Below are 18,775 nucleotides of genomic sequence, written 5' to 3'. Positions count from 1 at the left end.
ACAACATTAATTTATATCATTAAATATTTTGCTACCAGTAACTCATTTGTGCAATGATTTTTAATTATCTGTTTAGTAGAACTATTAATAAAAAATAAAAGAGAAAACTAGACAGAGGGAGAAAAGAAAGATGATGATGATGGACAAACTGGTATGCATCATCTCATTTGAGGAAGTTTCTGGTGAGAATATGAACATCTAATCATTTCAGGAACACTTTTTTCGCCCCTAGGTTTTAGGTTTTTGGCAAGAGTAAGTCTCACTTTTTCTCTTAACTTCCACACCTCCCACTCACAACCTAGTTCAAGACTGGCTGGTTTCTGCTTCAACCACCTCTACTGAAATTGCTGTCATCATGGTCAACAATGATGACTTAAATGCCAAAAATAAGTGAACATGTTTCAAACCTCAATTCCTTATCTTCAAAATACTTTATGCTTGATTTTCCACCTAATCCTCTCCAAGTTTTACACTTACTTTATATTGTTTTTTTGTTTGTTTTGTTTTGTTTTTCTGTTTTGGTCAAGTCATCATTTTCATCAAATTTCTCTAAAATCTGATAGTCTCCAAAACTTCTCTCTTAGCCCTGCCTCCTTTGGCTTCCTATATGTAATTTCATATATTTACATACCTTCAATCAGTTCTGCAAGGTCCTGACAGGTGTATTGACAGGTGTATCAGTCAGGGTCCAAACTGGAAATAGATGCACAACACGTCACAACATAGGTGATATTTACTTACTAGGTGGCAATGATACAGGGGTGGATGGGGTGTGGTAGAACCACAAGGGACAGTGCAGAAACCACAAACAAGCAGCTGACAAACTATCACCACGAGGGAAGGAGAGGACGTGGAGGGGCGGTATCTTCCACTGAGGGATGCAACCAGCTCCAGGTGACCTCAGAGATGGTTCCGCAAGAGCCAATAGTATGCTAACCTCAGTCTCCTGCTTCTTTCCTGGCTCTCACTAGGGACCCCCATTGGGCCAAATAAACCAAAGCCAGAGAGCACTGGAGCCCCATTGATGTAGCCAAGAGGTGGGGTTCCCTGGACGTAGACCATGGTGAGCAAACCAAAGGGAGAGTCTGGAAAAGCCAACTGAAGTATCTGCTAGAGCAAATGAAGGTGACTTCTTGTTGTGTGGCTAGTTTGTGATCACTCACACACACATTGTTTTCCAAACCAACATGTCCTGAGAAATCTGATATATCTTTTATTTTTTTATTTTTATTTATATTATTATTATTTTTTTTTGCGGTACGCAGGCCTCTCACCGCTGTGGCCTCTCCCATTGCGGAGCACAGGCTTCGGATGTGCAGGCCCATCAACCATGGCTCACAGGCCCAGCTGCTCCATGGCATGTGGCATCTTCCCGGACCGGGGCACGAACCCGTGTCCCCTGCATCGGCAGGGGGACTCTCAACCACTGTGCCACCAGGGAAGCCCAGTTTTTAAAATAATGGGATGTTAGTTTGAAAACATGGACACAGGGCTGCAGGAGGGAGTTACGTTGTAGGAAGAAGGCAAATAACTGTTCAATCAGGGGCTCCCAGGCACAGAGCCACAGGCCATCGCCAATTTCTAAAATCTGGCTTTCTTGCACCAGACTTCCTATAACACAGAAACTGAATGAAAAGTTTACACAGAGTTCAGCCCCCAGAATGAGAGATGAGGGGGAGTGAAGCAGAGGGGAAAGAGGATGAACAGGAAGGGGTGTGTCCCTGAGGGGACCACAACTTCATGACAGTCACTGCTGATTGTTCAGCCCTGCGGGGCATCTGAAGACAGGCTTACACATGACTGCACAGCAGAACTGTCTTTGTGGGGAGAAGGGAGATGAATTTACCTACTCACCCCCTCTCTCTGCCCCTGCCGCCAGCTGGGTAAAGCCCTTCCCCCTAGGGATCAACTCCCCTGCACCTACAAGTTGCCTTGGCAACCACTGGAGTCAGATGTGGAGGAAGCCAGAGCCAGGGGTCCCGGGTTCCGGGTGCAGTGGTCCCTCCAGCCTAGATGGGTGTCACGTGAGGCATCATTCAGTGCAGGCCTGATACTCCTCTCAGGACGTGAAAGCTGAAAAGACAGTGGTGCTCTCCCCATGGTTGTCAGAAATCCTAAGAAAATACGTAAGACTTAAGAAATCATTTGTGGTGTTTGTCGTGGCATCAGTAGCGACTGAGACCATAACTCTGGTGACATGAAGAGTGCAAGCCTGTGTCAGCCATTCCTACGAGAAAGCTGATGTATAAAGCGTGAGGCCTGCTTATCACTTACCACACACACAAAAAAAAATGTGCTTTCAAACGCTGACATTTAAATCTGGACATATCACTCCACTCTGCATAAAACCTGCCAATATTTTCAAAAGTGTCTCTCAGGAATCTTTGCGGTGTGCAATTAAAGGCCGAAAACAGTGAACGAATACAGATATCTGCCTCGCTCTAGTAGCAGTGCTAAGAAAACTTCATTAAAATGTTATGTTTTGTCTTAAGCCATGCAAATATTAATTATTAACTAAAGGATTAAAGCATACATTAATTAACTTTGAGGAATACGGATGCTCCCAGAAACTACCCGATGTTTACCTTATGGATCCCAGGCGTCATGGCGTATAGTTAAAAGCGTTGACATATAGAACAAAGTCCAAGCTTCTCAACATGATATGTAATGGCCTTTCTGATCAAGACCCTGCACACTTATTCAACCATTTCACAAACACAATGCCATCAAAGGACTGAGTGGGCACACCAAATACATTGAAGAGGGAAGAAATACATAAAATCCCTGAACTTACAGTTCGATTCTAGGGAAAATATACAAATAAATAAGCTGCAGTACAGGGCGATAAGACTTCTAATAAAAGTACAGGCGGCTAAATACATAGGATGTGTGTCTAAATTGGACTTGAGTGTCAAGCAAGTCATCCTAGAAGAACCATCTTCTGAGTTAAGAATTTAAGTACAAATAGGCATCAATTAGGGAAAGTAGGACAAAACAAAGGAGAACAAATTGTTTGAAGCTGAGATTAAAGGTGAGATTGCTCAGGAGGTAGAACCAGCTTACAGAGGGCTTTGAGAGCCAGGGAATCAGATTACACCGGATCCTGAGAGCAAGGAGGAGTCTGATGTTCTGAGAAGCGGGTGATGTGCTCAGGTTCACATTTTGACATGATCACCCTCACTGCACTGCAGCAAATAAGTTGACAGGATTCAGGCTGGAGACAATGAAACTCACTGGATTGTGTTTGCAGTCACCTAGGCAAGAACTGATGCTAGTGCAAAACGGGCTGAGTTTAGAGATACATACCTGTGGGTTGAAGAGATCCTTGTGATGGGGTGGATGTGTGCCTCAAGGATGAAGGAGTACAAGGATCATTCTAGGTTTCTAATTTGAGTTTTGGCTGTGTGGGAGAACCACTCATGAAAGAGGGTAGGGTTTAAGGGATGGAGAGCGGGGAGAGCCCAGGTGACTGTGGACCATTCAAAGGGAGCCGCACACTTGCATGTACAGCTCGGATCTAAAGCTCTGAAGGGAAACTGGAACTTCTCAACACCTTTAAGACAAAATATTCAAAAGCTAGCATTTCAGATATTTAAACCATAATCTCATCTCAATTTATATTGACTTCCAACCCATTCTCTATAACGTATAAAAATTTCCAACTATACCAATAATGGAAATATTTCACATGCTGTTTTTTCAGCCTAGGACAGCTGCTGCCACCTAAGACCTTGTCTCTAGTCTTCAGGATTTAGATCAGTTGACCTCCTCTTGAAGCCTCATTAAATTCTTGTTGCGACTTAATTTCTTCCTTCTGAAGCTCATCCAAACTTACCTTATTTGTCCATACCAGTCTGACTCACCTCACCCAAGCTTCTTAACGGTGTCTGACCAAATAACATTTCCACACTCACTACTTGGCACATAGTAGGCAAACAATAAATATATATGGAATTAATGGAATAGATATCCACACTTTACTATTTCTGCCAAACATAATCATAATAGCAGTTTTATAGTAAAAAAAAAATAGAGGACAGAAATAATAAATGGAGTCTTACTTTGGAAGAACCACCCTTCTGCTTGCTTTCTTGGCTGGAAGAGAAGTCACAACTATGAAAAATGTGTTCTTTATAATTTCTCTTGTGTTGTGTCTCAGTGTTGGTACCACGGTTGTTCTCCTTTAAGTGAGTTCTTCCTAGCACCCCTGAAGGTACTTTAACACACCCAGGAAAATAAGGCCTCAGATACATAGACAGCGGATGCAGCCCCCATTTATTATTGGTTATCGACATCTGCTACACCATAATGCCCTGCAGTCCATTTTTTCTCACCTGGTATTGACAGCTCTGATGGTTCTCTGAAATGTGATGTTAAAATTTATAGAAATTATGAAGTTAAACCACTTGAAATGTTATTAAACATATCTATCTTTTTTGAGATAAGCGCAAGATTACAAAGACTATTTTAAGGCATCACATTCGAGTGTACAGGAAGTGATGGTGCATAGACCATCTCCGCTGTCCTGAGTATGTTGCCAGTTAAAGCCAATTGCCCAGCTTCCCACAGACAAGCCATTAATAGGTGTTCATATCAGACAAGGCTAAATCTATTGTATTAGTGATATAACATGTGTTTAAGAGTGTTTAAGAACAAGATGAGATAGACGATGCTATTTTATTATCTGTGACTATTCTTTGCTTTGGCACCTTTTGATCTACTTCTTTGTTTTCTAAGGGAATCTAATGTATTTATTGAAGGGATTAATCTGTGCACATAACTGAACATTCTTTTCTATTCCATGGTTTGTATAAAGGAAAAATAATATGCCAAACATTTCTAAAATTAATGAAAGATACAGCCCTACTTGGATCTTTCCTTAGGACTTAAATGGAAATTGATTTAGGGTGCTGAGTGCACAGGCTTGTTCTCTGTACTACAGTAGCGTTTTAGTTAATAATCTTATATTTGAATTTGAGTTTAATTTTTTGTGTGAATACTTGTCTAAGATTCCAAAACTAATTTATCACATTCTTCACAGCAATCAGAAACCAATGACTGCCTTTTAGTGTAAGCTATCATGTGTTGAAAGTAAAATTATTGTGTCTAATATTTTTATTTAACCTCTTGAATTTGGAAATGAACATTTTCCCATCATTGCTTCAGTTATTTGTGGCTCTACTTTATTAGGCCTAATATGTTAAAATAAGTGTCTTAATTCGTTCCCCTAATACAGTAGTCATTTGTAATAATTGCATGGTTTTCTTTTTAGAGAAATGATTATACCCCTTGGCCACATCGTTGGCAATTCTGCTAACTGCCCCCAGGTAAATGATGACATTCAGGGCTGTGATTTCATGACCCAACTGAGCAAGAATGTAATTAAATGGATCAATGTTTATTTATAAAAGATGTATCTTATTGACTTCTCACGCAAAATGGTGATATAAATTCACGTGCCCAAGTTTCTTCTCTCCCAGATAGCCAAAGAAATATTTTCTTAAGTCAAAAATCTATCATTTCTGGGAAAAGGGGATAGGTGCTACTAGGAATTTCTGGAAGATATCATCCAGTTAGACCAAAAATGAGATAATTTTTGCCCAGCATGAAGTTTATATCTTCCATCTCACTAAAAGTTATTGTTCATTCAGTTACCCAAACCCCATACCTAAGACTCACCTACACTTGCTCTCTTTCCCCCTGGACTAGACATTCTCTGCTTCATTTCCAGATATACTCTCTCCATCTCTTTCTACCTTGCTTCTTATTCTGGGAGGCTGACTTCTAGGGGCTACAACTACCCAGCTCCCCTTGGCCTCTGACTTGTAAATATGTTGGGCCAGTGAGATGACAGGACACAGAAGGAGTAGAAAGAGGAAGAAATCTATTTATTCTCCACTCTCTCTCAGCTGGATGTAAATTTGTGGTGGCCGCATGCTTGTCTCTAAGACCACAGCCTCTTACACCTACATCTTTGTCCACAGTACAGAAGGTATTTCACTTGCTTGCGCATTCAGGTCCAATGACAGTAGCAGAGTGTACTCCTGGGACACTTCTCTATCTCTTGCTGATTTTCTTAAACTTTTCCAACTTGAAAATTGTCTCTTCATTAAAATCACCTCATTTACCCTTTCTGAATGTGTCTCTATTTTCTGAGAGGCCCCGACTGATATACATCTCATGTATAAAATTGATCCCAAGGTCCTTTTAGAAATCAAGTGTTGTGACTTTGTTCAGTTAACACTTGTTAAGGAGAACCCCAGGAGTTGGACAGTGAACTGTGGTTCAACAAAAGATCACAATGGAATTGAAATAGAGAAGTTTATTGCTCACAGGCCCTTGAAAACCATGCAGGGAGCTCAAGGCAGGATTCAGGCAGAGAGAGAAGTAGGACCTGGGGCACACGCCTTTATTAGTGTACACAGGGGGAATGTATTGGGGTTCCTGGGCTAAAGCCAGATGGGTCAATTCAAACCCAAAACAGCAGGGTTTGGTAAGTTCCCTGTGTATCTTATCTAAGGGGCAAGGAAGGGAAAGGCTCTGGGGGGGGGACGGGGAGACTGCTCACCACAAGGATGTCATCTTTACTGGTGCCCCTGCCAGCTGCTGTCTAGGACGTGCACTCATGGGAAGGGCCAGTGTCAGTTCAAGGACCCTGGAGACAGCTTGGCCATGCAACGTGGTTGCCAAGGCAGCAGTATTACGGAGCAGTTTAACTAAACTCTCAACACGAAATTTCTCTTAAATTTGTAGAGAAGTGAAGAGTTTCTACATCCCCAATAACATTCTCTTAATTCAAGTCCCTGATTACTTTCATTCTTATAATACTTCAGTTTCTTCCAACTACTTCTCCTTTACAAACCACCTCCACACTAAAACTTTTATGAGAGTTCAAAAACAGACGTGGGTCATCAATGTTCTGCTCCAATGACTTCATGTTGCCTTAAAATGTTGCCAACAAGTCTCCCCATAATCCAGCCTTTGCCTGTCTCCCAAGATTCATCGATTCTCTCTCTCTCTCTCTCTCTGACAAACACACACACTCTGTAGCTGCTTTCATGGCAGACCACTTGCAATTCTCCTCACTTGCTGACTCTTTCTTTGGGGCTTAAACACCCCCTGATGGGGCTCTGAGGGCCCTCCCACCATCCTTCTCCAGCCAACTCCATCTGGCCTTTTAGGACTCAGCTGTAACCCTCGTGAGGAAGCTTTTCCTCATAGTCCTTGCTCCATTACCTTCCCACAGCATCTATCCATGACCCTGTCCTTGGTATGTCCCCTCTTGTCTCCTCCCACAAGTGTAAAAATTTTGAAAATTTTAGTTCAAGATTCAGACTCTATGGGTTCAAATCCATTTCTACCATATATTTGCCTCAAGACTTGAGCAACTTTATTAAGTGTGTATCTCTGTTTTCTCATCCTTAAATTTAGGAAAATAAAGTCATGTTTCTGTATTCTTGTGAGAATTAAATTATATTAGCACATTTGAAACAAGTAGAGCAGAGCTAGGTTTACAGTTGGCTCTCGATGCATTACGCAGGTTTGCAATTGCCTATTTTTTCTCAACCCCACAAAACTGAAAGTTCATAAAAAGAGGGCTAGGTTCTACTGACACCATGTCATCTTGATTAGTGAGTGTCTGGTGCACAGAGAGAAATCTATAAGTCCTTGTAGGTTGAATAAATAAATGAATGAATGAAGAGGCGTGAATTCTGGTTTGATGGGCATGCCTTCTCTCTTGGCTACTCCTCATTTTTAAAATCCTGGCTGGTAACTTCTAGGTTCACATTCCTTACAGGAATCCTTTCCATGAAATAAACACCTTGGGGCTCCTATGAACCTCAGAAAACCCCTCTCTCCTTATAAGACTAGAAGATAAACTTGCATTTGTCTTTACCGGTGCACACGTTCTTACAACCGCTGGGTTAAGTCCCTGGCTTTAATCATGACACCTTGATTGTCAGCTTATCATTCTCTAATTTAGATGCACTTTCCAGTTAATATGTAATTACACATTTTTAATCCTGGCTGATAATTTAGAATACTCTTCGTCCCTGTAGGTTTATGTTAATTTTGAAGTATTCCACAGTAGTACCTCTCCATAATGGAGGAAATAAATTAAATTTAATTAATATAATAACTGTTCCCATTTGACATAAAATGCTTACTAAAAATACTGTGTATTTATGTATATCTTATTCTTCAAAAGTATTCAAACTTCAATGATTTCTAAATCTAAATGTAGCCACTAAGTAAAAATACATTCTTAGTCAAAACTACTGTTTTTATAAATTGTAGATTTAATTTGGTCTCAAAAATTTAAACAGTATCAGCATTAGAATATGAATTTATATATTACTTTAAGGATCCATGGTATAGAATTCAGTTTCCATAAAGACCCATTACATTTTATATTTAAAAATGGTTTGCTTCTTTTTATGTTATATCTCAGAATATATCGATGGATTAGAAAATTTATAAAGTAAAGAAATACATCTTTATCAATGACTATATGTCAGAACTATGTGAAGTATTGATACTTAAGTAAATAATAAATAAAGTTGCTTTAAGGTTTTAAGTTCCAAAAATTAGATATAATCATAGAAAAATAATTGTGTTCTATAGTACAAGTATACAAGAATAATATTAAACATTTTTTAAAGATTGCAAACTGTACACACATGTCTAAGTCTACTTTCACCGAGAATCTATCCAAAATACAAAACATAAAGACATGCACATGTACACATTCAGATTCTGCATTCATATACACCCATGTTGAAAAGCAATAGCACCTTCCTTTAACAGACATGCATTTTGAGAAATTCCTGGAAGCTTAAAGAAAAAAATTGGGGGTAGTGTGGCAGCTGAAAAAAACATTCCAGCTACAGGACAGACATAAAATATACACTAAATTAGATTAAAGGTTTTAAATAAATTACTAAAATTCCAAAATCATGAGAAAAACCTTTACAGCACCCCCCATAAAGGAAAGAAGGAAGGAAGGAAGAAAAAAGTAAAGACAAGGAAAAAAGAAAACAAAATGATCCTGAAGGTAATTTTCCTGACTACGCCTCACTTTTAGTGAGAAGGAAAACAACCTTCCACTAATTGTGCTTAATACCATATTATGTATAGTACAATATAATACATTATATATATATATATATATGGCACATAAACATATGTATAATACATAATAATTATGTATAATACTATAACAGCAAACTAAACTAGCCCAATGTGGAGGTCTGTGGCCCAGACCTGTATAACATTCACTTATTCAAAATATTTATTGAGCAGTGACTTGGTCCAGGAACTGTCATAAATGTACCACCTTCTAGTTACTCAAAAATCTTAAAGAAAAATTCATCTTATAGTGTTTCCGCCTTGAAGTTCAGCATCTTCATGAGAGGGCAAAGCAAACACAAGTCTGATTTGGGGAAGTGTCTTATACTTAGGCCTCTAATTATTCTCACAGATATAATTGCAGAGATTATAAGCCTACAGTGAAAAATGACAAGGCGCTTGAGGAGATATAAAAAGCAACGTGGGAGAGGAGTTAGCAGAAAGAAGAGGAGGTGACTTAGATCTGCAAGGACCAGATATTTTTATTACCAGACACAAAATAAAAAGCTCAATGCCTGATTTTTTAAGAAATAAAAGAGGGAAATTAAAGTAATGTAAGGAAAACGAAACCATGAAAACTGAGTAGAGTGTTTTAAAATATAAGCAAACAGAATATCAAAAAGTAAAAACATAATAATTTAAATTTTAAAAATGGACAAGTTAAACAGCAATTAGAGCAGTAAAGAGAATTAATGAACAGCATAATATATCTGAAGAAATTACTATGAATCAAGAGAGAGGGAGATGCAAAAAGAGCAGAGAATGTGAAGGATAAAATGAGGAAATTTTGTTTTATGTAATAAATGTTTTAACAGGATCATATAGAGTGAATGTGGGAAAGCTATAATTTTTCCAGAATAGATAAAAAATGGAAGTCCTTCAAATAGAAAAGACCACTGGAAAAAAACTAAGCTAGATGAATGAAAATAATTCTATCCTTAACACAGCACAGTGAAAAACCACTAGCCAACAAAGACAAAGGGAATTTCCTAAAAGAATCTGGAGAAGAAAGACAGTTTCCTACTAAAGAAGGAGATTTGGAGTTTAATGTTCAACAAGAACAACAGGAAAACATGACAAAATGCTCAGAAAGACCTGGAAATCTTATTTGAAAAGACATAAAATAGATCATTATCTATCATATATAATTATCTCCTATAAATTGATAAGTAAAAACAATCTGAAAAAAGTAAGGAAAGTACGTATCTTAGTGATTTAAAATAGATAAAATGTAAATGACAAATAATATATTAAAAATTGTTAAAGAAGATGAAACAACAGTGATAAATGATAATTCTCATTTATCAGATATATAACCAATTAAATTAATAGTATTTAATTTTAATGATATTTAATGACATTTAATCACGATTTAATTTTAATGAGGAATTGAGGAAAATAACAATCCAAAACTATTGAGGAGCTTAATTTTGTACAGGCTTTAATAACATATATATTAAAGTACAAATTTAGCATATTTATTTGACCCAATAAGTTTCACCTCTAGATATTTATTCTTCAAGTATATTCATAAGTGTTCATAAGATATTTGTACAGTGAATTCACTGCAGTATTTATAATTGAAAAAATATATTGAAAATATACTGACAAATGTTTATCTATAGGGAAATGTTTAAATACCTTTACACTAAGAACTTCTCCTATTAAAATGTCTAAGGTTTATCTATGTATAATGACAATAAAAGATCACCAAGATATTTTGTAACTGAAAGTGAAGAAAAAATTGCAAGTATTTTTTTGCTATAATTTTATTTAATAACAGTATTTAGAACATGATATCCATGGCAGAAGTTATCTAGATTCACCAAGCTAGTTTTTCTGCCTTCCTGGGTACATGGCTAGATTTTTTCCCCCATGTTCCCTTGCAGTGGGTGACCAAGTCCTGGCCTATAGGTAGAGTGAAATGGTGTAAGATTCTCCGTGCTCCCTCTTCCCCCCTTGTTTATCCTGATTGGTATCTGGGTATCTGCACTTGACACTGAAGGCTACCTCAAAACCACAGGCTGAGAATCGTGAAGCTTATGTCACCCTGAACATCACTGAACGGCTGCAGGGAACAGAACTCCTGCTTCTACCTTTGCTGACTGAACTTTGTATGAACAAGAAATAAGCTTCTGTGTGCTAGGCTACCAAGATTTCAAGGTGTATCCATTACAGGAGCTAGCGTTACCCTTACTAATACAATTTCACTTGTTTAAAATCTGATAAAGAAAGAAAACTAAATTATATGTCCACATAACTGGATATGTATTTGTACAAAATGGAACACAGATTAATTGCCTCTTGGGTGCAGATTGGCATTGGGTCTGGAGGAGAATATGAATGAAAATGCTCACTTTATGTACCTTTTGTGACACTAGTTATTTGGTGTTATTTCTTTAGGTAGATATGTGTATAATGTTGTTGAAATTTAGTCTAGGGAAGAACCAAAGTAATTCTAAGATGATAATTTTGGGACTGTGTCCTAAGGAAGAAATAAGGTAAAAGTGTACTTCAGGGAAATCCTAGGCTATATGAAAAGCATAAATCATGGAATACTGAAAAAAATTACACTAGAATATGTTTAGAACATACATTGGACATATATTAAGGCATTGCAAACAGATAAAACTGAAAGGTAAATGGAACCAAATCATTGAAGAATATATACTTTCAATTAGGATAATCTTTGGCATGGGAGTAATAAGAACAAGAACAGTGAGGATGGATTAGAAAAAATAGGAACTAAAGTCAGAGGTACTGACAAAGAAATGTGATCATAAAACTAACAAAAGGTAAAGAATCTATAAAGAAGCTATTTTATTATTTAAATAAAAAAGAAGAATAGAATTTGAGATATGGAAGGCAAGGAAAAAAAGAGAAATCCAGGGTTTTGATGACTCTGAATTTCCACATAGGGAGAAAGCATTCCTCTAAGTCTCATCCAGCTTTGGGCTGTGGAATCAGGTCCTGCATGCACTCTGTGATCAAGAACAACCCTCAGTAGGGCTGGCATGAGAAGGGAGACTCAGAATTTATCAAGGGGAGTCCAGCTTTTCAAAAATATCCACTGTAGATACTGAGAAACTGCAGTTTGGAATACCGTGGAGTAAAATTTTTGCATAACTCATGATGATGCTTGAACATCATCATGTAAGAATGACTGGTCTCAAGAACCCTAACTATGAATATGTAAGAGCTAAAGAATAGAAGATTGTGAGAATGAGAAATGAATTATTTTAGTGAGAAAAATTAGACAATGTGAAAACAAGACTTATTTAAATTACACTATTATGTTAATAGTGAATTAACTTGCCTTAAAATGTTAATTTTTATTCAATTAATTACTAGGATATAATTCTTGTTCTATTGCATAATGTTATATTAAAGCAAGAGTAAAGCTTGGGGTTATGTTTGTTTAGATTGATTTTTCCATGTATAATATGTTGCTTTGGTATCTAATTCTTATTTTGAGTGGTAAATGAGATTTTTACATGTAATAACAGTAATTTCACATATTTCCTCTTTTAATATAATTATGCCAATTAAATACATTTTAAACAGCAAACACTTTTCTGTGTTGTTATGCACTCAGATAAAATTATTTTAAAATTTATTAAATCAAACTAAATTTGATTTAATAAATTTTAGAGCTAGTGGAAAATGATAATTTAAATAAAACTTTGAAGCCATATTTCAATAGGGCTCTATTTTATATTAAAAAATCTATTTGATATTATGGTGTTCTCATGATTTTGAGAGTTGAAGTAGGAATTAAATTCTTTGGATTTCTTCCTATTAGCCACCACAGTTAAAACATCACTAAGTATTCTTGGCTATCTGCTTGGGAATCAAAGTCCTAATCACTAAGAAACTCAACAGAAATAGGTATAGAGGTAGATATAGATATAGATATACATGTACATATACATATAGATATGGACATAGTAAATACAAGCATGTGAATTTTGGTAATACATAAGCAGAAAAATAGATGTATAGAAAGATTGAGTAAGCACTTTGAGTAACTTTTCTAGTACCTTACTCTCAAAGGGAATACTTCTTACCTGCTTACCTGGTCTATTCAGGTGTGATCCAGGATAAAGTAAGAGATATTAGTTAAGCTTGTTCAGAAAACTACTTTTAAAAAGGACTATAGGGAATTCCTTGGCAATCCAGTGGTTAGGACTCAACACTTCCACTGCTGGGGCCCTGGGTTCAATTCCTGGTTGGGGAAGTAGGATCCTGCAAGCCGCATGGTGTGGCCATAAATAAATAAATAAATAAATAAATAGTAACTTAAAAAAAATAAAAAGGGCTTTAAAAAGACTACAAAGAGAATAGTTGAGGGAAATGAAGCAACACTTTGGAATAAACCGTTACAGTTTACTAGGTGTTAATGTAAATAAATATATATCTGTGTTATATACATACAAAATTAAATGCACATAATTCTAAGAATATATGTTCCAATGAGCATGTGGTGAAATTAGAATTCTCATATTTTGCTGGTAGGAATGGAAAGTGGTGCAGTTTCTTTGGAAAATAGTTCAGCTGTTGCTCTAAATGTTAAACATGGGATATACAATCAAGCAATTCTACTCCTAGGTATATATACCCAAGAAAATGCAGACAATAACTTGGACATGAATGTTCATAGTAGCATTGTCCATAGTAGGCAAAAGTAAAAACAGCCCAAAATGACCATCAATTAATGAATGGATAAGTAAAATGTCAATAATAAATGGGAATAAAGTTCTTTTACATGCAAAAACATAGATGAACCTTAAAAACATTATGGTAAGTGATGAAGCCCAGCACAAAAGACCACATATTATGTGATTCCATTTATATGATGTCCAAAATTGACAAATCTATAGAGACAGAAAGTAGGCTAAAGGTGGCGCTGATGGATATAGGATTTCTTTGGGGAATGACAAAATATAAAATTATACTGTGGTGATAGTTGCACAACTCTGGATCCATTAAAACTTGCATTTTAAATGGGTTCATTCTAGTTTGTAAATTATATCTTGATATAGCTATTAACATTAATTTATGATCTGGATAACAGGGGGAAAAACCTGAAATAGTTTAAATATATTAACTCCAAACTGATAGAATCAGTGGTGTATATCCAAACAATATAACACTATGCAGATTTTAAAAGGAAAATCAAGAATTGTATTCACTGACAGTGCAACCTGCTAAGCACAATTTTTAGGTGAAAAAATAAAGAGCAGAATATTCTAGTAGTGAAAAGACAAAGCAGACTGGAATATGAGTGTTTATACTATAATTCTCACTTTTGTAAAAAAAAAGTATCTATACATATTATTTGTAAATCAGGTTTTTTGTTGCCTAGGTTATAACACATTTATTTTACTGCTTTTAAAAATCTGTAATGATTTGAAAACTTTTCTTCCCCTTCACTATTAATAGCCACAAGGTCAAAATTTCTTTAGCTCAGCTTCTTTCTTTCTTTGAATACTTCATCATGATTTTAAAGATTCTCCTTCTCTGCTTGTGAGCAGGTCTTCCAGGATTTACACTTGTGAGCAAGTCCATTCCTCCTTCTAAGAAACTGAGGCCAGACAAGTGTCTCCTGACAAGAAGCAAACCCCTCAAGCTGCTGCCCTCCTCAGGGGATTCCGTAGAGCCCCTGGAAGAGAGGGGCAAAGAGTGGAGGGTCCTCTCCTCCACTGAGAGCTCCCCCCACCCCTGCCCCTGAGATTAGCAATCACTGTCACATCAAGGTGTCTTCCTCTAAGGATCAGGCTTGATTATGAATAAAATTAGCATATCTTATTTAATCATTAATTCATACAGAAAAAGACTCTTGAGCGCTTACGACTTGTTATAACAGTGACTGGTCCATCACTGTACTTTTGTCCGAAGTTATCCAAGAGGCAATCAAGCAGATTCTTCGGGCTTATTATTTTGGACTTATAGTAAATCAAGTATTTAGTTAAGAAAGACAAAGAAGTTCAATCTTTACAGTGCTGTTTATTTTAAAAACAATTTTGAAAACCCTGAGCCTTGATTTAGTTCTGAGCTCTCATACATTCATGATTTTTAGAATTAAAAAGAACTATAATTTTAGTGCTCCTTTTTCACATTGCTAATTATATTAATATGACTGTCATCAGGTTGTGCTTAATAAACATCCACATGTACTTTATATTTTTAATCTTTTATGTAAAAGTAAGTTAAAATTTAACAACCAGAACAAATATTTTGTTTCTTGTAAAATATATAATAAATTGAATAAATTTTATTTATTTTAATTCTAAATTCTAAAATAGGTAAATTCATGGCATAATTTATAACTAGTGAAAAAATACTGAAAGTCAAGGACTATTAAGAATAATATATCAGATATAAAATTTGATCCTAATAAGATAAAATGTATCTGGTTAATGCAGTTTTCAAATGTTGATTTATGATTCTGACATTTTAATTGATGGATCAATTGATAGTAATTACTTCTGTGTAATCAGTTAGCAACTTAAATGTGCATCACATTGATCTTTTCAGGTGAGACATGTGCTCCCTGAGCAGTTACAGTAGGAGAAAGAACTAGTGACATTTAATTCAGTCTAATTTATTCCTGAGAAAAATGTGATTGACTGCAGTTCATGAAGTCCACAGCAAGAGTTGGAGAAAATGGTGAAATCATTCAGAAACACTAAAACTAAAAATTAAATTAAAACAAGAAATGCTGAGTAATAAATCCCATGTAATTCAAATTAGCATTGCCATTTAACTTGACGGAAGTTACTTTATAGGGACAAACATATTGCGAGTACAAATGGGGAGAACTACACTAATCCAATAGAATGAAATCAGAGAAAGTTGATTGTAAAGTTACATCAAAGCTGTTAGATTTTATGTTATCTATAAAACTAAAAAGCTATGTAATGGAGTTATGAATTGACCCAAAGATAACCAAATTATTTTTACTTGTTATTTTTCTGGTGAGTGGAGTGATACATTGTATATTTACAAAAATGATTCAAATTCATTTATAAAATATTTATTGGAGAGCTTACTTGGGAACAAGCATTGTTAGGGATATGATGAAGAAAAGATCAGATTGCAGTCCAGAGCAGAAAGAAGAGAGTCAGGCTTAACAACTATAAAAATTAAAATATGGTTATGTTACCTTAAAAAAATGCACAACATAAGAGCTGTGAGTTGAGCTTTCAGTGTCTTACTGAGGACTACAGCCTGGGAGGCAGACTCTCAGCAAGCTCTGAGAAACTATTCAAAGAGGTAAGGGGGGAGCCAAGACATATATGTATTTTTCACTGGGAAAAAAATATGTAGTCAAACATCAGAAGATCACTGCTACTTACAAAGAACAGACACCTCAAATTAATGATTTTAGTGCTTTTCTGTGTATGGGAAGATGCAAGAATCTGGGCTCACTGAAATCTTTTCTTAGATGTGCATCCTAACTACCTAAGGCCAGTATGCAAAACACAGAATGCTTCCTGTTTTCTCCATCCTGAATTTCCTGAAAGGTGCAGTGTCAGTGGGCAACTGCAGTGGCGAATGGCTTGATCCTTGTAGAACTGGAACACGGGCAACGTTTTCTTTTCTTCACAGTTACAAACTATGATAAACAACATAAAGAAGAATTTCAGGTTGTAAAAGGACTGTAAAACAAAAGAAACTGACCTGCACATTAACATTATTTTCGTAAAATGTTTTTATGAATCATCTATTTCACTTTCCTCAGCTTTTTATCCCAGTAAGTTGACATATGAATACAAAGTAGACACAAAAATAACTGTCTTTAATTGTCACTCCGACAATATTTTTGAACTGACTTCTTTTACCAAGATTTTATCTTTATAACAGTGTACAAAATAAAGATTTACTCAGATAGTTAAATTGTTGATTATTTTTATTGCAGCAAGATTTTTTACATTTAAAAGATAACTCTCAATGATTTTGTGAAGTGAAAATTTCAATTTGAAAAAGAATAGATATATGTATATGGATAACTGAATCACTTTGTTGTACAACTGAAGGTAACACATCGTTAATCAACTATAATATAAAATAAAAAGTTAAAAAATATTCAAAAACACTGGTTCTCAAACAACACAAAACACTCAGGAGTACAGTGAAGACATTAATTCAACAAATACTTAATAAAGTCTCTACTAAGAATAGGGAATTCTGACAAAATGAGGAATCTGTGTGTGGAAGAAAAATGGAAAAAATAGTGACCAGTGTACATACAACCTAGTAGAAGTATGTACATAAAATAATAATACTACAAGCAGGTGGGAAATATTCTAGCAGTGGTACAATGACATCATCGAATTTTAGAAAGGTGAGAAACATCAATTTCACCTTGGTGGGCTAAGAGCAACCAACAAGGCTGTGTTGAGGAAATGATGGAGATCTTGACTTGGCACGTTAGATGAAATGTACACAGGAATAGAGGAACAACAATGCATAGAAAGTGGTTTGAACAAACTTCAAAAATTAGGAAACCCCTGGTCTTTTAAGGAATAGTAATCTCACTTGGTTTGAGAGAAGTTAAGGTACTTATTAGAAATCATGATAAAACAGGCTGGAAAGCAGAGAGGAATTCGATTATCAAGAGGCTTTGAATGTAAAAGTAAGGAATTTCAATTTAGAGTAATTCAAAGGAAATTGGTTTCTGTTCATTAGTTTTTAGGGAAGAAAAAAATTAAACTGGCAGTAAAATTGGTAAAAAAATGAGAGTCATTTGTAGCATATCTTTTGGTTAACTCCTAAAATGAATGAAAGTGACTTTGAAAAATACACATTGCTAGCAATCAACCTAGAAATAGTTCAAGTTCAAGCAGTTTTACCACTAAAATGTCACATGGCCTAAATTCTTCATCTTAGGCTCACATGGTTTAGAAGAGCTGACGTAGAACTATGTTTAGCCCAAATTTGAATTATTTTACGTTAGAGAACTGACTCAGGCTTGTACAGGCCGATGCATTCAGGTTTCTCAGGACTTTGAGGAAATTAATGAGGCTTCTCAGAAGAAACAAGTATCTTGACTCCACGATTCCCCCACGGTCCCATTTGCAACATTTATAAATCCTACAATTGTAGAACAAACGTGACAATCCTATGTGCCCTCAGCTGAACCTTGGATGACTATTGGTTTTATCTCCCTTTTATTTTAAACCAAAGTTTCTGTTATTTCTATTTAAGTCCTGGCTCTTTTACTTATACTACTTTTTTCTGATCTGTTTATAAATCTAGATCCCAGGATTCTACCCCGTCAGCAACGTCCGCGTCTGTCCCTCCTTCTGGGGCCGCGGAAGGGGCCGGTTCCCCGGGGGCCTCACTCGTCCCCCGCGTGGCGCCGGCCACGTGCCAAGGGCGCGTGTGTCACCACGGGGGCACCTGCCGCACCGTCCTCCTCCCGGGGGGCGTCTTCTCCTTCCAGTGCGACTGTCCGCTCCATTTCACCGGCCGGTTCTGTGAACGAGGTAACCAATCTCCACTATCCCCCTGTATTTCCTTTTCAAAACTTCTCCAGAGGGTGGAAAACAATAGAAACCTATCATAAACACATTGATGGCTATTAGCACAAACAAGAAACATCTGTATAATTTTATTTAAAAACGCATTCTGATAGAACATT

The 18,775-nt window shown here is 36.3% G+C and overlaps 1 protein-coding gene across 1 annotated transcript in view; it reads left to right on the top strand.

The window, feature by feature from the left end:
- EYS (eyes shut homolog) overlaps nucleotides 1–18,775 on the top strand; it is a 1,685,417-nt gene that overhangs the window by 1,143,243 nt on the left and 523,399 nt on the right. Inside the window, exon 29 of the mRNA XM_033867388.2 lies at nucleotides 18,391–18,620. Within this exon, the coding sequence (XP_033723279.1) occupies nucleotides 18,391–18,620 (230 nt within the window). The remainder of the gene's footprint in view (nucleotides 1–18,390; nucleotides 18,621–18,775) is intronic.

The sequence above is a fragment of the Tursiops truncatus genome, chromosome 12, assembly GCF_011762595.2.
Source record: "Tursiops truncatus isolate mTurTru1 chromosome 12, mTurTru1.mat.Y, whole genome shotgun sequence".
In the NCBI taxonomy this organism is placed as follows: Eukaryota; Metazoa; Chordata; class Mammalia; order Artiodactyla; family Delphinidae; genus Tursiops; species Tursiops truncatus.
Note: the sequence above shows the minus strand (reverse complement) of the source record. Positions and strands in the feature narration are given on the sequence as shown.